General features: G+C 44.7%; 2 protein-coding genes across 2 annotated transcripts in view; both read left to right on the plus strand.

The window, feature by feature from the left end:
* Positions 1–24007, plus strand: part of VAT1L (vesicle amine transport 1 like) — a 145149-nt gene that overhangs the window by 102478 nt on the left and 18664 nt on the right. The window lies entirely within an intron of this gene.
* Positions 12028–12722, plus strand: LOC131396227 (large ribosomal subunit protein uL6-like). Its single transcript, XM_058528330.1, has one exon. It carries the CDS (start codon positions 12048–12050, stop codon positions 12624–12626), a length of 579 nt encoding a protein of 192 aa, XP_058384313.1. The 5' UTR covers positions 12028–12047; the 3' UTR covers positions 12627–12722.

The raw sequence follows: 24007 nt of genomic DNA on the forward strand, positions 1-24007 counted from the left end.
AAGGCCAGTTCCATCAAGGTAGCTGAGCCCCTAGACACGTTTCAATTGAAGAGACAAAGGTAGCCTAAGCCATTGTTAGAAATGCGCCACTTATTAATGGCTGCAAGGGAACATTCTTTTCCTGCCGTGGCCTCAGAAGGAAAGATTAATTCCTTATGATGAAAGGACAAGGAGCTGCTGGCAGCTTGTCACAGCTGCGACTGTGATGAAGAGAGGTGGTTTGGCATGTGACGGCAAGGACGGGGCTGACGTAGGGGAGAAGCAGGAAAGAGAGCAGCCTCTGACAAGGGTCCAAAGAGGGAGAAGGGTAGTACATGTGTACGAAGCGCCTACTATGTGCCAGGTACTGTTAGGCACTTTTTAGAAATTCTTGTTAAACTTTCATACCCTAAAATACTTCTCATGTAACAGATAAAGAAGCATAAGCATGATCAGCGTCCTTGTATCTTTTTGTTGTATAAATTCTTTTAATAAATTTTGGATTTCCATTTGGATCAAAAACAAACAAAACAAAACAAAAGAAGAAACTTAAGCACAGATGGACGAAGCCCGTTCCCCACGGCCAGGTAGCCAGTAGGAGGCAGAGCCAGGATTTCAACCCATGTGATTTGCACTGTACCTTCAAAGTGTGGTCTGTGAGCCACCTCAGTTGGAATTCCTGGGAGGTTTGTAATGCAGATTCTGGGGCCCCAACCCAGACCTACCACTCAGAATCTTGGTTGATTTCTACACGCACTAAATCTTGAGAACCACTGCCCTAGACCTGGTGGCCTCTCAAAGCCAGTGCTGTCTTGCCACAGTGGTGGGCTTTGGAAAGTTCCCCCACCTCACGACGCCCTCCCCCAGCAGCAGGCCGTGTAGCCGGAAGACTTCCTGGACCTCAGCATCTAGAGGGCAGTTCTGTGCAGAAGGGGCAGCTGTGAGCTTATCGGCCAACAGCATCCATTACAAGGAGCAACCTCAGGGGCCCGGAATCAGGTCTTCAAATCCTTGCCCTGGCGAGGATTGATTTTCACAAAATCAAGCCAGCTTCCTCACCTGTCAGGCTTTTCCTGCTCTCTGTTGGGCTTCTGTAGAATCCTTATGGCATTTTTCAGAAGCCAGCCTCCTGCCTGGTCAGCAGGCTTTCTCCTCTGGACCTCGGTTTCTCAAAGCGTAAAATGAGGGGGATGGGCAAGGACATCCCCCAAAGCCCCTTCTTGCTAAAGTTTCTACCCAAGTTGCTGGGTGCACCTTCTGAAAACAACTGATTAAAATGATTGCTAGAAAACTGTCCAGGACAGCCGCTATGAGCTTAGCGGCCACAGGCTGGTGTGTACAGGGCTCATCCATGAAGCTGGCCCTCTCACCACAAGCCCTGATGGCTCCCTCATGGTTTGGGGCCCACTTGCACACATTCTCTTCCCCCAGCATAGACAGGGATGTCCGTTCATGCAGCTCTGAAACAAGACACACCAGAGGTTGGAGCCCCACTGTCTCTCACCAGCTGTGGGACATTCAGTGGTTGACTTAACCTTTCTGAACCTCATTATTTCCGTTGGTACATGATACAGATGTCCGCTGGGGGTCCCTTTCCCCTTAGTGAGCCGTGTTGACTCAGACCCCTGCCAATCCTGTGGTCTGCAGAAGTCTGAAAATCTTCCTTTGATATCTGCTCTTTCCTGGGGCTTATGATCGGGTGGTCTTCCTCATGACTGTGGTCAGGGTCTCTGTTTCACCTGGGATCCCCGAGGGGTCAAGCCCAGCATCTTCACTGAGTTCCATAATATGCTCCCACCATGCCCCCTCCCCCCGCCACACACACACATCAAGCGTTTTGAGCTTTAGCAAAATTTGCTTGAGACTTGGGCATATGGGGGTGGGGCTGGGGATCACGTCAAGGTGCATAAACTTTTAGCCTCCTTTAAGCCTCCACCCACTCCCCCTTCCTTCCATCTCCCCTCAACCCTGCCTCCCAAGACCTTCCAATTCTTTTCCCTCTGTCTGGTGCAATAATTTCTTCCTTTCTCTTAAGACTTGGTATCTGCAAACACCTAGGCTCTGGAACAGGGAGAAGGCCAGCTCATTCTCTGTCCCTTTTTGTTTTATTAAACGATTGCTTTGCAAACGTATGGCCCTCTCCATAGAGGAATTCTGGTGCATAAAATTGTTTTAGATAGAAACAATAGAAACAATAAAATTGTTTCTATCTAATCATGTGTGCATTGAAGGTAAATATACCCTCTCGCAAGGCATTTGAGAGCACGGGTGGTCCTTTACATAAAGCTCCTGGCACAGTGTCCAGTTCATAGAAGGTCCTTAAAGTTCGTAGCCCATTTGTACTCCTACCACCAACCAGTGCTGAGAGCAGGGTGGATGGACTCGGGTGAGGCAGGTGAGGCACTCAGAGTGCTAAAGTTAAGGAGGTGCTCACTCTCAGGTTCACATACAACCTTGAGAGTGAGTGACTCCTTAAAACTCGCCTAACCCTGGTCCTGGCCCTAGTTACAGCACTGCCTGCCCCTCATGGTTATTGAATCGGACAAGCGTGAATTTGATCCCAGCTTTACCAAATAGTCATCACTTGAACTTGATCGAGTTGCTCGAGCTTCACCTCCTATTTATAACATTGGACTCATACCCCTTAATGTAAAGGGTGATTGAGGAGATTAAAGGTCCATATCTGCAGAGCACTTCATTCAGGAAATGCTGCTTTTCTCTGTCAGGAGCTAATATAAGAAAAAGAGACCATTTCAGCTTCCCAGGTTCCGGTGTTTTCTCTGCTTCGTTGAATAAAATGAACTCAGATGGAGGATGAGACTAACCCAGAACCATTTTTCACAGTTTCTCTTCCTAAAATCGATTTTGCTTTTCCCTGGCACTGCGAATGACGTGAAGTCTAGAGGAGAGACTAAAGGAAATGGAAAGAGTAAAATAGATCGTGGACTTGGGCGTCGTTGCTGGATCACAAGACAGTGCCCTTTGAGAAATCTTTAAAACAACATAGAAAGCCGGGAGCATTATCTTTCTTTAATTCCTCCTCCTCCATTCTTGCTTTGAAAATCCTTGACCATGAAATTGACTAGATGCTTTATTTGGTCCTTTGATGATCAATGGTACGTGTTCATTTGATCCTTTCCTGCCAATGATCCATCATTAAAAGATAATGGAAAAAAAGAGAACACTCAACGATGTGGTAGTTGATTAAGTGCATGGATATGTGGCCAGATTTTTTTAAGTATCTCAGAATAAAACATAAAGTTGGCTTCACACCCCTCCCCAGCCCCACCCCACACCTAGTGGCTTTTCTGACTGTACAACTTCCCGACTTAGAGCTCTGACTGAGCCTTTGTCTTCAGCCCAGAGACACAGCCCTGTCTCATGCCTCTTGTGGTCTCCTTTTGTGAGGGCTCCTCTCCTTCCACATGTGACCTGGAAAGGGATGCTGGCCCCTCAGGTCACTCCATCATGGCTGCCCCTGAAGTTATAGATCAACCAATCACTTCCTACAGATTTTCGAGGACTGCTACACATTTACATATTCTACCTATCTGGTTAGGAATATACAAGACCATATAACAATCATTAGCTGTTTATTGAGAACTTAGTACCCATCACATGGTTAGGAGGGCTTTGTATATAGTGAATACTGCTATTGTTCCTATTTTACAGATGGAGAAACTGAGGCTTCGTGAGGTTAAATAACTTGATGAAAGTTGAACAGCTAATAAGAGGTAGAACCAGGATCAGAACCAATTAGTCCGTCTCCAGAGTCTGCACTCTTGGCCCCAAATCTGTGCTGTCTCCCTATGGCCGCCCTAGATACACCCATTAATTCACATCAGGCCATCTGTCCCGATTTGCAGTTCAGAAAATAAAATTGCCATAGCCATGAAGTTTTCAAAATTCTTTTCAAGTTTTTGTAATTAGTATTCCTGATCTATGGTTCTGACTCTCTTTTTTTCATGGAAATCAAAAGTCATGTGACCTCTAGTTCAATTCTTCCCTTTCCAGTGGAATGCTTCCTCTTCACAATATGAATAATAAAGCAATTTAGTGTCTTGGTGTCTCTTTCACTCAAGTGGAGCATTTGCACAGCAGGACTTATTGACAAGGCTGTTTTAATGTAGTTGAGGCCAATCAAAGACCCCAGAGCCGGCATGGCTCTGTGAAGACTTGAGCACGGCAAGACCTGGCTCTGGACCCTTTGCCAACCATGAGATCTCAGGGAAGCCATCATCTCTCTAGTCACGAGACTCCTTTCTGACAAATGAGTGTGTGGATAACTCTAAATGAGAACAACTATATGGTCACTTAGCACAGTGCCTGGCACTTATAAAAACTCATTAGCTATTCACTAATCCCAAGATTGTTACTGTTATTATTTCTCTCTTACTATTATTCCATCATGGATTGGAGAAGACTCAGGGATGGAAGGAGGTTATCTCTCAGCATTTAAAAGCTCATCCATCAAGTGTTGAGACTTTTTATCACACCACATTATGTGTGAGATGAAAGTCATATCCAAATGTTCCATACTTGACATCTTGGAAACCTCTGTCTTGGGTGTTAAGGTCCAACTTTTCCCTTAAAGCATTTTTACCTCACTCTCCCCACCATGGTGACCTTTAAAGAAATAGTTATAATCAAGGGAACAAGATTTGAAAGCAAGCCCCTCTTAAATGACTTGTTTCATATTACTCACTAAAATCAATTATAAAGACAATTGCATAAAATATCTTATATTGATAAAGCAGTGAGAAAAGAATTTTTTTTTAACAAGTGCTTGAAACTTTCCAGTTGCTGCACCAGGATCCTCTGTTGTTTTTATGCTGTGTGGTACTAATGTACTTTGAATGCTCTTCATTTGAGCTCTGAATTCTCTAGATGGATGGAATACGACATCCTTCTTTGTCTCCAGAAATCCCCCTCCCTCTCCTTCAGTAATTAGTCTCTTGGCTCAGTGCCGCGGGAACAGTGGGGCACTCTCTTCCCGGCAGGGGTCACGAATGAGGGAAAGATCAGCAACATTTTTCAACATTGGTAGAAACAGGAGTTATATGAGCTCCCTGTGCATGTGTTTTTAAGAACATATATTTGTATTATTCCCTAAGGAGTTTCAAGACATGCTGAATTTCGTTCAGTGTTTAATACTCCATAAATAAAGCCTCAGTAGCAATTCTCAGCTCTCGCAAATCATGGAGGTATTCCAGAGAACGTTTAAAATATAAAAGTAAATTTCAAATGGAAGAAAAGAGCCCCATTTTCCCAAGTAGTCAACATATCTCAAACCACTGACGTTTTCAGAATGGAGAGAGTGGCAGATGGGGAATCAGATGGGAACTCTTTGGTGGGACAGAGACCCCTTGTTACCACCCAAGGGGAGTTGTCTGCCCACTGTAAAACATGCTAATAGTCAAGAGGCAAGGAGGTGGGAGAGAAAGGACTTTATTAGAGCTTGCTAGCAAGGGGGAAGATGGCCGACTAATGTCCAAAAGAACCATCTTACAGAACAAAGACTATAGGCCTGTTATATAGGGGCTGGTCTCCAGGTGGGGGATGCAGCTGGTCTCCGGGTGGCAGCATCCATCTGATCTCCGGGTGGGGCAGACATCTGGTCTTAGTTCCTGATAGCCTCTTGTTTTACTTGATATGCATCAGAGACTGGAGCAACGCCCTCTACCCTGATCTTTCAGTTGTCATTGATGATGGCTGTCAGCATAGACTCTGTGCCCCGGGGGTCATCACATTCCCAAGGAACTCAAAAGAACAAAGTTATCAACTTATAGCAGCAGGGAGGGGCTATAAAATGTACAGAGCATGTCTGGGTTAGTTAATCAGAGGTCATTCAAAGTTACAATGTGGCTTCTTTTCTACAATATGGCTTCCCTTATGTCAACCTTGTGTTGAGCCGGTATCACCCTCACAGAATGAAGCAAAGGCCACCCTCACCCTTACTAAGTGCTTTCATTCTCACAAGACAAAGTGAGGTAGGTGCAGTGATTACCCCCATTTTATAGTTGAGGAAACACTTAGAGGTTAAGCAAATTGTTTGAGGAGACTCAGCTGGTAAGTGGTAGAACTCAGATTTGAAACCAGTAGAATGATTCCAAAACGTGCCCTCTGAGCCACTATCCTATCCTGCATGCCTTTCCAGAAAAAGCATCGTATTTCCGAATGAACCTCCAACCCCCGCCCGTAGCCGATACTCTTTATACTTTTCAGAAGGAGCCACCAACACCTCCCCACCAAGCCCGAATTCCTTATCTTTCTTAGAATGAATCACCAAAACCAACACCCCCAGTTCATATTCTTTATACTTCCTGGAGTGAAACACCAGCACCCACCCTGGACCCATATTCCTTATCATTCTTGGAATGAACCACCGAATTCCACCCCCAGCCATGCTCTCTCTGTTTCCTGGCCATGCATAGCCTTGGTGGCAGCCATTAGGTTTTCCCCACTGTTACCACCTCTGGTGTTCTTTGGGGTGCACTGCTCAGCTGTTTTCTGCGCAATGGCCACCTCCTCCTTCCTCGTCCATTGGTCCTGTCTCTCACCACAGTGAGGAGGGCCAATAAGAGTTTGTCCTTTAAATGACTGTCTGACATAGCAGGTGAGACAGGTTCCCACGAGGGAGTCATATAGATGACCTTGCTGAATCATACTCAACGACACACCCCTAATCCTGATCCACTGTTCTAGATGGGTCCCCCAGGGCTCTTGCCTTGCTTGCATCTCTGGGTGAGTTCCCTGACACACAGTAAAACCCTATGCAAGGCATGGATCACTCTTTGGTAAAAACCCTTCATCTTGCTCCCAGGAGACATACACCTCCTCTTGGCCAGACCCAGTATTGCAAGAGTTATCCAAGGGCACATGCAGATGAGTGCTCATCTCTCCTGCCCAGTGTGTTGACCCTTCTAGAGAGAGCAAGTGGAGAAAGGTGGGCTGCTCTCCTGACGCTTCCTTCTCTCTGGCTTGACTCTGACCCAACCTAAGACACAGTATTCAACATGATTTATCAAGTGCTTATGATGTGCCGAGCACTGTACTAAGTATCTTAAATTTGATCTCCCTTAAACCTCACAACTCTAGAGGTGGATAATGGTATTACCCCCATTTTACAGACGACGCTAAAAAAATGGTCACTTGTTCAGGAACACACAGCCAATCCGTGGTGAATTGCAATTCAAACTGAGGCCAAGGCTTAATCCTTTTATTAGATTGCCTCCCAGATCAGAATTATTGCCTCATAAGAATATTCTTCTATTGAAGGGGGTGAGTGGGCATTAAGCAGCTTAGCTTCATACAAAACGACATCGACACACCCAAAATGACAGAATGTTGGAAGTAAAAGTTTCTGAGCTCCAACTATTTCAGTAGCTCTTTTTTTCGTAAATAAGGAACCTGAGGCCCAGAGAGAGGAAATAACTCTGCCAAGATCACACATTTTACCTCTGGGAAACGAACAGTAACAGCCTACATAGAATTAACTTTTACATCAGATTTTCCAACATATGTTCCACGGAAGAGTAAGGTCTGGGAGATGTTAAAATGTAGACCAGGGAAGGGGAGAGAGGGGTTTAGGGTCAAGTACTATATTTTCTGGTGTGCAAAATTCACCAGTTATATGAGACATATTCCAATTTCGTAAACTTTGTGCAAAATAGTACTTTTCATCATACTTTTTACGAAGTGATTTCATAGAGGGAAAAAACTTATACATGTAAATGCAGAGTGTTGTATAGTGGAAACCTAGCTGGAAATCATGAAGTCTGGATATGTGGTAATAGCTTAAAAACCCCCAAGAGATATGAAAACCACACAGCTGAAAGAAATATCTTAGCCTTAGTGAATGCTGGCACATAGTAGCAGTAATATATTTACGTTCACAACATTAGGGGGGAAAACCCAAATTCTACACCTAAGCAGCTATGTGGACTTTAACTTTCTATTTTTGATAAGAAAACTTTTAATCTAATGTAAAAAAAAAAGTATCTTGACTGTGATGTTTTGCCTGTTTTGCCACTAAGAGAGTAATCATTTATTATGTGCCTTGGGTTTTCATTCATTCGTCCGTACCTGGGCATTTTGTGCAGCGTAGTATTTGGATTCTTATTCTTTTGTCGCAAGATGGGAAGAGGAAATGCAGGAAATGCATCATATAAGCTTGAAATAAAGTAAGTTTAAGAAATGCTTAAATGATTAAACAAAATTCAACAGGTTTCTCTCCTGCAGGACTTCTTGTTGATAGAGTATACTGCATTTTCCTTATTTCTTATATGCTTTATATATACTTATATACTGCACTTATTTGACTATGAAAACTCTTTTCTTTGTAGCTCACTTAATAAAATTTCCCGAGGCAGTAGCATTCCATGGAACACAGTTTGGGAAACTAACTTCTTTACAACATATAACTGTCTCTGCCATCAGATTGTCAAATCCTAGCGATGCAGTAGTTCAAATTTGGGGGAAGAACAGGACAGTGCTTCACCATTTAGAACCCACAATAGAAACAGAGAGTGTCTGGGAAAAAGAATGCCACCTCCTACCAATGAAGCAATCTCTGAGATATCACCACTCATTATTTATGCCAGCCACAGCACCCTCAGGCTTCTCTTTCTCTCTGCTCTGCCCACAAACCTGCATTCTTGTTTGCCTCCATGAATTCACAGAAATCCAAAGGGAAAAAACAAAACGGGTCTTTCTTCACCAGGAGTGCTGAGATAGCACACAAGAGAATGAATATTAGGACTCAAGCATGCTGGAACGCTACACAGAGGGACAATGCGGTGGGATTCCAAGGACTTGGGGAATATTCTCCCACACAAATCTCATTGGCTAAAACTGGTCACATGATCCCACCTAACTGCAAGGAGGCTGGGAAATGTAGTTTTCTAGAGTGTCCAGGAAGGAGAGGAGAACCAGATATGTGCAGCACCAGTGTCTCTACCTCAAGCCTCTAAGTTCTTGATAACTTCAGTGGCCAAGAGAAGAAAAGGAAATTAATGTCATAGAATACTTCAGGTATCACATTTTGCAGTTTCATTACTCTATCTCATTTGCACTTATAGTAAACCTGCAGTATATCTTAGTTCCTGTTTTCAGTTGGGGAAACTGAAGCTCAGAATGGTTAAGTAACTTGCCCAAGGTCCTTCAGCTAATAAATGACAAAGCCAGAATCAAACCCATATCTGCCTGACTCCAAAAACTGTATTTACCTTACAGGGCTATTGTGACGACTGATTAAATCAGAAATCCACTCATTCCTTCAAATATCTATTAAACACTTACATGTACCATTCACTGTTCAAGATGTGGGGGATTCTGCAGACAGTGCCCTCATAGAACATTAATTTGTATTGGGATAAAATAATAAACAGAAAATAACCAAATAATTTCAGTTAATTAAAATTATAGGAAGAAAAATAAAACAAGCTAAAGAGATGCACTGAGGAGGGACAAGGAGGGCAGCTATTCCAGATAGGGGAGTTGAAAGCCTGAAGAAGTAATTTATGGATAGGAACCTGGGGAAGTGAGGAAGCAGACTCAAGCAGAGCAGGAGGAAGGGGGAACAGTACATGCAAAGGCCCTGAGGTGGGAATGGACTGGACACATTTGAAAAAATAGCAATAAGGCCGATATGGCTGGAGTAGGGGAGTGAGGGAGTGCTATGGTCTGAGTGTTTTTGTCCCCCAAAAATTCATATGTTGGAACCTAACTCCCAAGGTGATGGAAGGTGGGTCCTTTGGGAGGTGATTTGGTCATGAGGATGGAGCCCACGTGAATGAGATTAGTGCCCTTTTAAAGAGGCCTTAAAAAGCTCCCTTGCACCTTCCACCATATGATGACACATCAAAAAGTGTCTGTGAACGAGGAAATGTGCTCTCCTCAGACACCAAGTCTGCCAGCACCATGATCTTGGACTTTCCAGCCTCCAGAACTGTGAGAAATGAATTTCTGTTGTTTATAAGCCACCCATTCTATGGTATTTTTGTTATAGCAGTGCAAAAGGACTAAGACGGGAAGGAACAGTAGATGAGATCAGAAAAGCGGGCGGGTGGTTCACAGTGTGGGGCGGGAGACACAGTAGGAACCTAAGAATTTTCTATGATGGAAGGAAGCCATTGGAGTGCTCTGAGCAATGGATTGAGATGGTCTGATTTTCTTGTTTTCAAAGGTCCTCTGGTTCCTTTATGCAGAATAGACTGTTCTGAGGAAAGCAGAATAAGAGTAGAAGTAGGGAGAATAATTAGGGGGCTACTGAAGTCATTCAGAGAAAAGATGATGGTAGCCAGGATTACAGCGGTTAAAAAGAGGAGGCGAAAAGTGGTCAAATTCAGAATATATTTTGGATGTTGAGCCAACCAGACTTTTTGGTAGGTTGGATGTCAAGATTGAGGGGAAGAAGAAAATCAAGAAAAACTCCCAGATTTTTGGCCTGAAAAACCAAATGGATAGTGGTTGTAGCAGGTAGACTAACAGCCCCCAAACATGTCCACATTCTAATCCCTGGAACCTGTAAATGTGTTATTTTACCTGACAAAAGGGACTTTGTAGATGCGATTACATTAAGGATCTTGAGATGGGAGGTTTTCCTGGATTAACCAGGTGGGCCCATTGTAATCACAAGGGTCCTTATAAGAGGGAGGCAGGAGGGTCAGATTCAGAGGGAGATTTGAAGATGCTGCTGGCTTTGAAGATGCAGGAAGGAGCCGTGAGCCAAGGAAAGCAGGCAGAACCCAAAGAAACAGATTCTCCCCTAGAGGAATTCTCCCAGGAGGAACACGGCCCTGCTGACACCCTGATTTTAACCCAGTGAAAGCCGTTTTGGACTTCTGACCTTCAGAACTGTAAGATAATAAATCTGTGTCATTTTAAGCCACTAAGTTTGTGGTAATTGGTTGCAACAGCAAGAGGAAACTAATACAGTGGTATGTGGAATGCTTCTTTGAAAACTAAGACACTAAACAGTGACCACTACAGAGAACTGGGAATTACAGTCAAGACGACAGAGGGAGACAAGATGGGTTTATTGCTCAACCCTAAAATGGAAGAGTGCTTAATTGTCTGGCGTCTTAGAGTTTCGAAGCCAAGCAGGATGTGTCAATTTATGGCAGGTCCTGCATCAGATGATGGAGGTGTAAGGATGAGTAAGAAGAGGGCCAGGTCTCGTGGACCAACTCTGCAGGCTGGGCAACAATTTCATGGCAGCTTAATGGACCCGCCTCTCTTGTAACCTCTTAAAGGGACCCTGAGTGGAGAGAAAAATGCCTTATGATCCTTTATGGTCCCACAGAACAGTTCTTCGGGCGGGTCTTTTTTCTCCTACTTCTGCCCTACCAAATGTAGTTTATTCCACTTGGTTCTAACTTTCAACTGAAACCAGCAAAATGATCCACAGAGTGTGTGGCATCTCTGAAAAAAATAAAAGTTTGATTTCAAGAGTGAAATTTCTTTTTAGTTGTATGAGATATCTCTTCATCTAATCTGATATATTTCTAATGATAATTGAGATTTCAATGGAGTGCAATTAAGAAATGTCATCACTGCTTGTTACAGATAATGAAATACAGTCATGCTCCGAATAATAACATTTCAGTCAACAACAGACTGTATATACGACAGTGGTCCCATAAGATTCGTACCATACAGCCTAGGTGTGTAGTAGGCTGTGCCATCCAGGTTTGTGTAAGTACGCTCTATGATATTCACACAACGATGAAATAACCTAACAACACATTTCTCAGAACGCACCCCATCGTTAAGTGACACATGACTGTAAATTGGCAATGCAGGTAACACTACAGAATTACAACTCTTTGAAAAATCAGAGGGGAAAAGCCACTTTGGGGCACCAGGACTTTTTTTAACTCCTTCCAGTCAGAAAGAACTTTGTACCCACTACTTCCTCCACTGACCATTCAATGATGTTTACGAGAAAATCCTACCCTCACCCCAAACCTCAGAGAGAGACAGAGAGACAGAGAAAGAAGCAGAAGCAGAGAGAGGATGAAGGTCAGAATGGGAAGTGAGCTCTTTTTGCCGCATCTACTGCGAGAATGAAGACCATTCTCAGCAATCAGACTGTCGACATTCCGGAAAATGTCGACATCACCCTCAAGGAACGCACAGTTATTGTGAAAGGCCCCAGAGGAACCCTGCGGAGGGACTTCAATCACATCAATGTAGAACTCAGTCTCCTTGGAAAGAAAAAGAAGAGGGTCCGAGTTGACAAATGGTGGGGAAATAGAAAGGAACTGGCTACTGTTCGCACAATCTGTAGTCATGTGCAGAACATGATCAAGGGTGTTACACTGGGCTTCCGTTACAAGATGAGGTCTGTGTATGCTCACTTCCCCATCAACGTCGTTATTCAGGAGAATGGTTCTCTTGTTGAAATCCGAAATTTCTTGGGTGAAAAATACATCCGCAGGGTTCGGATGAGGCCGGGCATTGCTTGTTCAGTATCTCAAGCCCAGAAAGATGAGTTAGTTCTTGAAGGAAACGACATTGAACTTGTATCAAATTCAGCTGCTTTGATTCAGCAAGCCACAACAGTTAAAAACAAGGATATCAGAAAATTTTTGGATGGTATCTATTTTTCTGAAAAAGGAACAGTTCAGCAGCCTGATGAATAAGATCTAAGTTGTCCAGCTACAGAAACAGCAAGATGCCAGATGATTCCTCAGACTTATTTGTGATATTTTAAAGACGCAATAAAAGCTATGTACTGATTTGGGAAAAAAAAAAAAAAAAAAAAGAATGGGAAGTGAGAAATGTGGAGAGAGGTTCAGACTTCCTGGTTTGCATCCACAGCCATTACGGGAGACAGAGTGCTCAATAATATCAGTACTGCCTGTAAAGTTAAGCTGACCGGAGTTTGAAGCCCATCACTGGTGTGAACCACCTGTGTGACCATGGACAAGATGTCTAACCCCTCTGGGCTTCAGTTTTTCCCCATCAAATTGGAGTAATAACACCCGTTGGCAGGGCTGTTGAGAATTCTGATGCGATGATAAATCTGAAGTGCCCGGCACTGTCTAAAACATCACAGATGCCTAAGAAACATTCATTTCATTCTCCAGAGCATCCTGCCTTCCTCTCTTATTGACACTCCCTGATTTTTCTCTCCCAAGGATCGGTGACATATGGCCGGGTGAGGGCAGAGCAGGTAGGAAGACAGCGCGAGGCATGATAAGCTGCAGGGAGATCAAAGCTCTGATGACTTTCCTGACAAATTCCCTGGGCTGATTGGGAAAGACCTGAGGGGCACAGTGGGGGCTTCCAAACCCATGGACATTCCTGGTTATCTCAATATACTGAGACTTAAGCTTAAAGAACCACTGTACGTCTGTAGCCATATTTCCTTCTCACTAAAACCCTCTGGAGCAATGTGTATCCCATTTCAGAGATGAAGAAACTGAGGCTCAGAGTGGCTTCATGACTTGCCCAGGGCTACTAAGTGCAGTCATAGAGCCTGAATCTTCTCAAACCACCACGCAGGCAGCTCTTTCTACCACATTGCGCGTGCCTCTCACCTTCATGTAAGAGCCAACACTGAAGAGAAGGAGCCAAGCCCTGAGACCAGGAGAAAGACCTGTCTGACAGGCGAGTTGGATTACTAGAATTACATGAAGGGAGAGACAAGCTGAACATTAAGCCAACAGTGATGCCTCTACTAGGTGAGGATTCAAAAGGGGCTGCTAAGCCAGGGGTTTAAAGAGAGTTAACAACTACCTAAGGGAACGTGTGCAAAGACTTGAGTTAGAACCATAGTCTTCTGAAGGAAGATGCTAAGTCATTGAAGGTTTAGGAGTTGGGAAGATGTGCAATTCCAACAATAAGAAGCATTGCTCTGGACAGGTAGGATGGTCACTTATTTCACCACCAAGTCTATTTGATGCTGGTGTTAGGCCCTAGAAAAGCCACCGATAATTGAAGTGGGTCTGAACCCACCCAGAGTGAGGAGCACAGGTTGCCTCATGTCTCCCTGCCTGGGCACCCTCTGGCAGATCCACTCAGCCTCCTGCCACCGCCTGGGAAGGGTGATTCTAAGAGCACGAAGGGCAGCACCCTTCCTCTGATGAGCAGTAACTGCTGTTGCTTACTCCCTCTGACTACAGAGACTGAGTTTCTCAGAGTGTGGACCACTTGGGGCCAATTCCTGAGCCCCACCTCTGACCCTGTGAATCAGAAGTTATTGGAGATGGGTCCCAGGTCTTCCATTTTAATACGCTCCCCTAGTGACTCTAATGCTCACTGCAAGTTGGGAACCCCTACTCTAAGCTGCTGTCTTGTGTCTCTCTCGCTTGCCTACTGGATCCTGATTCAATAGATGTTTATTGAATTCCATCAATTTGCCAGGCTTTGTTTTAGGCACTTGAGCTACTCCTGTAAATAAAACTGACAAAAAAACATTCCTAGAGCTTACATTCTACTGTGTGGTGGTGGATGAGTGGGGGAAGGAAATAATAAGCAATAAACATAATGAATAAGTACATTGTTTTTCACTTTATATTAGAAGGTGATGGATGCTAAGAAAAAATGGAGGAAGATGAAGTGGGAACATGAGTGAGGGGATGAGAGAAAAGGGGCAAGTTGGCTCAGATGTGTCCCTGGATCCTTTCCCCATTCCTGGAAGGAAGCTTCAGACCTCTGCCACCTGTACCCACCAGGACTGCTCAGATCCTGGATTCCAAGTTCTAGCTGCTTCCTCCCCTGAGAGCGCTTTCCTGCCCCCTTGTGGTTCCTACAGGCTCCACCCACAGAGGACAGTGGGGTAACCCTTCCATTGCTGGCTGCAATTTGTCACCACCTCTCCAAGCTAAATCTGGGAAAGTACCTGTCTACACCTGTCTGTAGGACTGAGCACTTACCAGTTCTCTGAAACATTGGAAGGACTGGAGATTTGTTTGAGCAGCATTCAGTGGTGTGCTGGAGCCAGTGTGCACCAGCTCCTGAGAGCCCGTTGTTCTGCATCTCTTTCCAGCTGTGCTTCAGTGGCATTACCTTGTAGCTTAAAATCAGCTGCAGTGGGAGTAGTTGCATCAAGAAATCAGCAAGTGTTACAAATCAGGGCTCCCCCCTCCCCCCCATACAAAACAAATGTGTTGTTACACATTTACTATCACACCAATGGTAACAGTTGCATGCCAGATATAGCCACCCAGAAACTTAATTCCAAAGCCCCACCCTTTCCCCTATACCAGGTCACCTGGGTGTGGTCCCTCTCTTTTCCTGGGTAAGTAAAGACCAAAGCGTTTGAGATTCTGGACCAAAAAGATACACAGAAAGGCTTGGAATAAAACAGACAGTATTGACATGAGGTGATACAAAGGGTACAAAATTCCTGCTCTCAATTTATTATCTTATATCTGTTTTGTTGTTGTTGTTGTTTTTTCCTAATAGTCATTATACCCTCAGAAATTGATGAGCTTCCGGGGCATTATAAATTCCAAACATTTAGCAGAGCCAGCACTAAAACAGCTCATTAAAGAGTGTGGGCTGGAAGGAAGGATTGTCAGTGTGCTTTATATACAGTAATCAATTACAGCCAATTTCTCAGCAGTGGTTTCCATCACTCTTCTTTAAGATGCAATAATGGAAATGAGGTCATCAGGCTTAAGGACATTACTCAGTGCATCTCAAGTTTTTCCACACAAATTCTCCAAGGCAGGAGAAAGGGAATGACATCCCCAGGCATCTAAGGCTATAGCCTGAAGAGTTTTAAACAAGCTCAAAGTGGCATGGAAAGCTTTAGCTAGTGGCATGCTACTGAGTGTTTTAACAATCGGATCTTGGGGGTGTGGGAAGCTCTGATTTGTAGCCTTTGCCAATTTCCATGGCATAAAGATTTCCATCATGGCCAAAATCAAGCTACCAATGTGCTGTCCATTGACTGGCAAAATTCCTGAAAATTTAACCATCGATTCTCATGAGCTAGTACAAGCTCGGTCCAACACAACACTGACTTTGGTTTACAAATTAATATGAATTTGCATTCAGCTCAATGATACATCCATGCTTTATTAAAAAAAAATAATAATGATTTTCTTTCTGCCTTTGAATCTTCTAGCATCATCTAATATAGTGTTTCCCCAAAGAAAGCTCTAGTCTCATGTGTGATGATGTAGGGTAGGCATGAACATGGTATAGCCCCACATTGAATCACCTGGTGGGAAAGGTATTTCCTTTGCATTTCTCTCTCTCTTTTTTTTTTTTTTTGTGAGGAAGATCAGCCCTGAGCTAACATCCATGCCAATCCTTCTCTTTTTTTGCTGAGGAAGACCGGCTCTGAGCTAACATCTATTGCCAATCCTCCTCCTTTTTTTTTTTTCCCCCAAAGCCCCAGTAGATAGTTGTATGTCATAGTTGCACATCCTTCTAGTTGCTGTATATGGGACGCGGCCTCAGCATGGCCGGAGAAGCAGTGCGTCGGTGCGCGCCCGGGATCTGAACCCGGGCCGTCAGCAGCGGAGCGCGCTAACTTAACCGCTAAGCCACGGGGCCGGCCCTGCATTTCTCTCTTGATCCTCCTGATTATGTCAAGAGTAAAGTCTCTGTGGGGTGCTAACATGCTTTAACGCCTCTAGAATTCTTGTTTCTCCCCCTTTTTAACAAAGAGGGAGCAGGCCTCAGGGTTGAGTCTTCAGGCAGGCAATGGTATCAAGCTAGAATGTAATAAAATTGTTTCATTTTATTTTGCTTATTATGTTTAACTTTTCAGGGCAAAAGTACTGATTTGTTTCCATTTACGAAAGTAGCACAGAGTTTTCTTTTAAACATGTTACTAAATATGCTACTTGTACTTAGGAGGTACCTGGATGAAGCAAAAGTCACTTGCAGTTGGGAATCTTCAGAAGATGAGACCCAGCCTCTGGTGGGGTCTGCTTGTTGGGCCCTCTGGGGGCAGAAAGGCCTGGAGGCAGCTTGGTTGCATTAACAGTTACTCTCTACCTTTGGGATCTCCTGCTCCCATTAGTCTAGATCAAACAGGTTTAGATTGAAACAGTGGTATGCCGCCATATGCTGATTTGTAGCAGTTGCCAATTTCCATGGTGTAAATATTCCCACTATGGCTAATTTCAAGCAACCAACATGACATCACTGAACTCAGAAATGGGAAGAGAAACACACAGTCAGCTTTCACGAACCAGTAGGAGCTCCAGCACACCCTTGGATTCAACCACCACTTAGAGTAGCTTTTGGATTATGTGGAAGGCACCATGCAAGGCACTCTCATATGCCATCTCGTGCAAGCCCCCAAAGCTACAGTTGCTGATAATAACTATCACCACTTTGCAGATAAGTAACTTTGGAGCAGAGAGGTTACAGGACATGCCCAAGGTCATACAGCTGATAAGTGATAGAGTTGGGGTTTGAACCCAGGTCTGAGTCCACACGGGCACTCTACTCCCCCACTGGAGCAGCCATCACTCCACTCAGTGTGCCATCCTCATGCATCCCTTCAGATGCATCACCCCCCGGCATACGGAGTACAGCTCCCTTTCTTCTACTGCCTGAGGCCTGAAACACTCTGTGGCACTTAAAGCCCTGCCCATCTTGCCCATCCAGCCTTATCTCTCTTGATACACACATTCTGCCCCAAGTCCCATGTACACTCAATGAAAAAAATGAAACAAAAACATTTTATCCACCAGGTCTTCATAAGGTCCTTATTCTGCTCCCAGAAAGCCCCAATCATCTCCCTGCTGTTGAAGGTCACTTTCACCCTGGCCATGACACTGAATGTCCTGCTCCAACAGGGTAAAGAGGAGGAGAGGACCTGTTATTTATTGAGTTCCTGCTATATGCCTGCTCTGTGCTCGTGGCTTCACCCCCTTATCTCATTTTATCCTCACAGCCATTCCATGAGGTAGGCATTGTTATGCCACTTTACAGAGGAGAAAACTGAGGCTCTGAGAGGTTGAGTGACCTGTTGAAGGTCACCCAGCTTATAAGTGACAAGGCTGGGCTTAAAGCTCCGGTGCCCACTATGTCTCCACTGCACTCGCTCTGTCCCAGAGCCCAGCACAAACCCGCCACACTGAATTCAGGCTTAATCTTCTGTGTCAAGGTATAGAGCAGAAGGGCAGTAATGGAGGTCACTTGACCTCATGAAGGCTGACCTTCCAGGGCAATGGCTCCAGGACTCCCAGTGACAAAGCTATTCCCAGGATTTCTTGAGCTGGATCACTCTGGAAGGTATATTTGTACTGGAGTACTAGAAAGACTCCTCAGATTTCCATCATGAGGAGGAGTAGTGTGGCCCCTGGGGATTGTAACTAAACCTTACACTCCACACGCAGAGTTAGGGACCATCTTCTTGGGATGTCAACAGTGCTTACTTCATCCTCCCAAGGAACCCCCACTGCTCTGCATGCTGGTGTTTTGATCTGTTTGGCCCTCCCTGTTCCCCAACAATGAGCTCTTAAGGCCAGGGAGGAGGTGGCATACCCCTGGAGATGTTTGCTGAATGGATGGATCAGATGGACCAATATTGGTTGGGTTGGTGTTTCTGTCATTCACCCAGCTGCTCTGTCTCAGAGACAAGCTCTCAGAAGTGAGGACGGTCTTGAGGCTGCAGAGAGGGGGAGTACGTGGTCTGAGGCCAGGGTCTCTGCAAACTGGTGTGTAACACGATAGCAGGTGGCTGCACCCCTGGTGGCTTGGCCAAGCCTCAAATGCAGTCATTTCTAGAAAGGTCGCTGTGGCTCTCTCAGTTCTGGAGGCAGCGAGGATGAAGGTGCTAGAACCCCACAGACGGAGCAGCAAGCAAGTTCTCATTGGCTCCTAAAAATGAGCCATGAGATATACAGGCCGGAGGTTCTCAAACACCTGCAACTAGGGTTCAGATAGACACCCCTGGCCCCATCCTGTTTCAGATGAAAACCTGAAGGCAGGAAAGTGAGGTAACAAAAGGTCAAAATTCCTTGGGGGTGTAGAAGCGAGAACTCCACCGTAGGTGTTCTGACAACTAGACCCGGTTGTCTCTCCCTCCTTCGTGCTGTTGCTCATGAGAGAATGACCAGTGCTTGCCTGTAAGTCATTAGGTCAACCTGTCTGGACTTTAAACCTGCACGTTGACTTCAGTCTTCCAATAGTGGAAAGAGGCAGGCTTTTCAAGCCAAAAAACTTGGATTTTAACCCAAGCTTTGTCCCTTGTTAGCTGTGTGTCCTTAGGCAAGTCACTTTACCTCTCACCCCTAATTTCCTCCTTAGTATTCTTTATTCTCTCTCCCTGCAGGATGTGATGATAATCATATGACGATGATGCAGGATAAGAGATGTCACAGTCTTAATCTGAAGATGATGAGTAGGTTATATTCAAGCCTTTAGTTAAGTCTTATTTACATGTTATAACCAATTCTCAACTCAGTTGATAATTAAGTAAAAAATTACAACGGCCACATTTGGGCCAGACAGGGAAGGACAACAGCACCCTCCACAGGTCAGAGTGGTAACTGTAGCGGTGATCGTGTGAAATCTTGGAAGGGGAAATGATTCTTTGGGGGAACAGGAGTCTTGCACCCCACAGCCCTCTCTCTCCCCTTCTCCAATGAATGACTCTCCCAACTTAGGAGGATCAAGTTAAGGGAGGCCCCAGGGTCACTTACATGTGGACAGTGAAGCACAGCGCGTTGGATTCAGAGACCTGCCACTCACTAGCTGTGTGGCTTCAGGCAAGTCATTTAACCTCCAAGAGCAATAATGTTCCTAGGACCATAGGGCTCGCACAGAGCAAATGGCAGCTTTTAGGATGCTGTCGGGATCGCCATCCCTGTTTACCTCCCACGACTGCAGAATCAGGGCAAAGGAGCACTGTTTTAGATGCTGTAGCTTCAGAGCCCTGTCTCCACCTGTGCTTGCTTACCTGCCGTGTGGCCATGGACCTGGCTCCCCTCCAGCCTCCCAGTTCTAATTTCTCCCATTTCCCTAAGGCAGTGGTTCTCAACTGGGAGTGGTTTTGTCCTCCAGGGGACAGTTGGCAGTGTCTGGAGGCATTTTTAGTTCTCACAACTGAGGGATACTACTGGCATCTAGCAAGTAGAGGCCAAGAATGGTACTAAACATCCCACAATACACAAGACAGCCTCCCACAACAAAGAATTATCCAGTCCAGAATGTGCCAAGGCTGAAAGACCCCACTCTAAGGAGTTAGTGAGCTGGTTCACTCTGGAAGATGTTTGATTCTACCGGAATACTAGAGAAATCCCTCGAGTTCCCATCTGAGAAGGAATGGCATAGCCTCCAGGGATTGTAACTAAATCTCCCACTCCCCAGGCAGAGTTAGGGACCATCTTCTTGGGACTGCAAGGGCGCTTCCTTCATCTCCCCACAGTAGATCCCACTGTAGTTTGTCCTGGTGACTGCCTTTCTTGTGACATTCAAAGACACCTCCCAGCAAGGCGGCCCCAAGAGAGCAGCACTCAGTTTCTGGAAGAGCAAAACCAATCACTCAGATGATAAAGTATTTGTACCTCTGCAGTCGTAAGGTATGGATGGACGCCCTGGTACATAACGTGTGGCAGTCCTTCGATAATGGTTCAAAGATATATATTTTTTTTGGGTGGTTGATTATTATGTTTGGGATGGATGGAGGCACCTTGAAACTCTCGCTTAGAGTTTCTCAGCATTTATATGTCATTTACTCATCCTTTAAACAAATCTTTTTCAGCATCTGCCCTGTACTGCGTCCATTGTTAAGTGTTAGAAATGCAATTTTTGCCTGACATTCTTTGCCACACTTAGGTGACAAGGTTCCTGTGGTGTAGGAGGGGGAAGGAAGCAGGTGTTAGAGACACATGGACACAAGTTGGTTTTGTTTTGTTTTGTTTTTTTAATAAATTGGACTTATAAATTTACTTTTTTTTAAAAGATTTTATTTATTTATTCCCCCTCCCCCCGCAAAGCCCCAGTAGATAATTGTATGTCATAGCTGCACATCCTTCTAGTTGCTGTATGTGGGACGCAGCCTCAGCATGGCCGGAGAAGCGGTGCGTCGGTGCACGCCCGGGATCTGAACCCAGGCCTCCAGTAGCAGAGCGTGCGCACTTAACTGCTAAGCCACGGGGCCGGCCCCCACAAGTTGGGTTTGAATCCCAGCTATGCTGGCTTCCAGCTGTGTGATGTTGGGAAAATTACTCAACCTCTCTTAGCTTCACTTTTCTCTTCCTTAAAAACTGCAGTGATGCCCCACATTTGTCAGATGTGTTAGAAGCCCTAAATGACTAAATGGTTGTGATAAAACAGATTTTAAGTCTCCGTAGTTCCCATCTTTAAATCCTACCTCTTCGCCTTTTTCCGCTATGTGACTTTGAGCATATTAAGTTCTAGGATTCTCAGTTTCCTCATCTGTAAAGTAGAAATAATGCACCTGCCGTGGACAAAGTTGATGTGAAGATTAAGGGAGATGATGCCTGTAAACCAGTGAGCCGGTTACTGCGTGTTGTAAATATGTAACGATCATCATCATTACTATTACTATTATATTGCCTACAGTAATCAGAGCTCAAATAGCTATTTTCATCCACACTATTATTCCATATCTATTTCAGTTTCTTAAACGGCTGTGGGTGGCTGGGAGGCGTGTGTACCTGCCTCTTCTTTGTGCCAAGACTCTGCAGACTGATGAGCAGTGGCAAAGAAAAACAATCCAGGCAGATGGGACCTTCATGCGGGCAGATTTCTCATCATTCCACCTGCACACACACAGAGAGAAACTGAACACTCTCCCAGGCTTTCTTCATCCGTAGGATAATTTCTTTAAAACCTGCATGGAATCCCACGTAAAGAAAAATGATGAGGCTAATTATAGATTCTCTGTTGTCCACAGACCTGTCTGCTGTGTGTTGACACAGATTATCTGGGCTGAGTCAAAGTCCGTTTGGAGTGCTCAATTACGGAACCATCCAGAAGCTAATAGACCTAGTCTGTCAAATCCATAGGGGCAGAGTGCCGTATCATTTGGTTTTGTAGCTCCCTCAATACCTAGACTTGCTTTGACAATAGAAAAGCCCCCAAAAAGTGTATTAAGTGGCTTGTGGTACCAGTCCTCTATAAACTTTTGGCTCATTCACTTGGAAACATGGCTGATTCCAGATTGTAGAACCTTTTTTTTAAATTATTTTCTTCCAATAGAAAAAATAACATACTCAATGGAGACATTTAAAAATATGCCCCTTCAAAGAAAGAAAAAATAAAGGAAGAAAAAAATCTATGTTCCCATCACCCAACAATAACCCTTGTGTATATTTTGTTGTTTTTTTTCTTCCAACATTTTCTTTTTGTGTAGTTGGGGGTTTGTTTTGCTTTTCGTTTGTTTGGGGGTGTGACTTTTTTTAGAAATTATAATCACACTGTGTAAAAAATTTTGCACACTGCTTTTTATCTCTATAGACTCATAAATATTTTAAACTGTCCTGGCCACATAATATTCCAACAAATGGGTAAATCAGAGTTTACTCCACTGTCACCAGTTCCTGGACATCTAGGTTATCTTTCATTTTTATTGTTATAGCTGCAGCAAACAGTTTGGATATAAACTTCTTTTTCTTATTATTATTCCAGATATAGGATTATTTCCCTAGGATATATTCTCGAAAGTGGAGTTACTAGGTCAGAGAATTTTAAAGACTTTGCAAGTGTTTTAAAGACCTTTTAAATAGTCTACAAACATCTCCTACACTACTTGGTGAGGATATGACTTCAGTTTCCTATTAGCGTGGGTGAATTGCCACCCACCTCTCCACCTTCTACAAAACTCTTTGTTATGGGGACCTTCCCAGATCCACCCTTCCTCATGATTCTAGAGGGTCTTTGACTATTATTCAAAGCCCTCCCTTGGGGATCAGTCAAGTTTGACCACCCAGTGAACCCCAGTTTGGAACAAGAGTGTCCTAGCACTTCTATCCCCTAAGTCTTGCCCAGTGGGCTGAGGCAGTGAGCCCCTGAGTAGGGATGGAAAGTTGCTGGAAGGCAACACCTCCTTCCTTGGCTTACTTTTTTCCCCTATATAGTGAGCCTGTTTTTTGTGTCGTTGCCATGGCAACGCAACCTCAAGGTAATAGATATTCCTTGGTGCTTAGAGGAAAAACTCAGCTGACAGGCAAATGAGAAAGACGCAGGAAAGAAAAGGTTAGCCCTTTGGTTCCCCTCTGTGCCTCAGCAAATGAGCAGAGATAATTAAAAATTAGACTTGAGAGTCACACAGACACTGACATAAGGAAGGTTCCAGGGCTCACAAGGTCATCTGTTTCCAATGCTAATTGAAATGGATGACGATACATCAAATTACCTCAGATCTCATCTCTGCTTGATGGAGAATCTTTCAAAACATAGGTCATTTTCCAGAATCTTTCCACCCTTTGGGGAATTATACGGCTTCCAAACAGCCTGAAATGATCTTAAAGGCGAGGTGGGATTTAACAACCTATCTCAATATCCCGCCTTCAAGTCTTGTCAGTTCCACCTCACCAGCATCCCTAATTCCCAGTTCTCATTGGTCTCCCAGTTTCTCCTCGTCCAGTGCCCCACCTGCCCACCTCACTCTCCGGGCCATCTTCCCAAGTCACATCTCTGATTACGCCCAAGAGGAAGACCTCTCCTGGCTCCCTACTTCCCTCAGAAGAGAGCCCGACCCACAAAGCTCAGCACACAGTGTCCCCCAGGGCACACAGTGCCCCCTCACTAACTCTCAGTTCCCTGGATGAGCGAGTCATTCATTTCCTCTCTGGACTTTGTTCTTGCCTCAAATACATTCATTTTCTCTTCCTGGGAAGTGCCTCCCTACCCTTAAAAACCCAACATAAATGCAACTTTTCTCTGAATTGAGTCATTTCCTCCCCTGAGCTCACACGCTTCTTCTTTCATAGCTAGAATATAGCTCTTCCCACGTTCTAGTGGGATAGAGTGTTTCCGTGGCCTCCCTTACTTGGCAGCCTGCGGGCTTGTCCAGGGCGGGGGCTGCGCGTGTTATCTCCCTGCATGCTGCCTGACACATGGTAGGTGCTCAATACTG

Source organism: Diceros bicornis, chromosome 32, assembly GCF_020826845.1.
Source record: "Diceros bicornis minor isolate mBicDic1 chromosome 32, mDicBic1.mat.cur, whole genome shotgun sequence".
NCBI classification, from domain to species: Eukaryota; Metazoa; Chordata; class Mammalia; order Perissodactyla; family Rhinocerotidae; genus Diceros; species Diceros bicornis.

Bases quoted from the DNA above. Each gene is read 5' to 3' on its own strand.
- LOC131396227 (XM_058528330.1), top strand. From the start codon at position 12,048: ATGAAGACCATTCTCAGCAATCAGACTGTCGACATTCCGGAAAATGTC.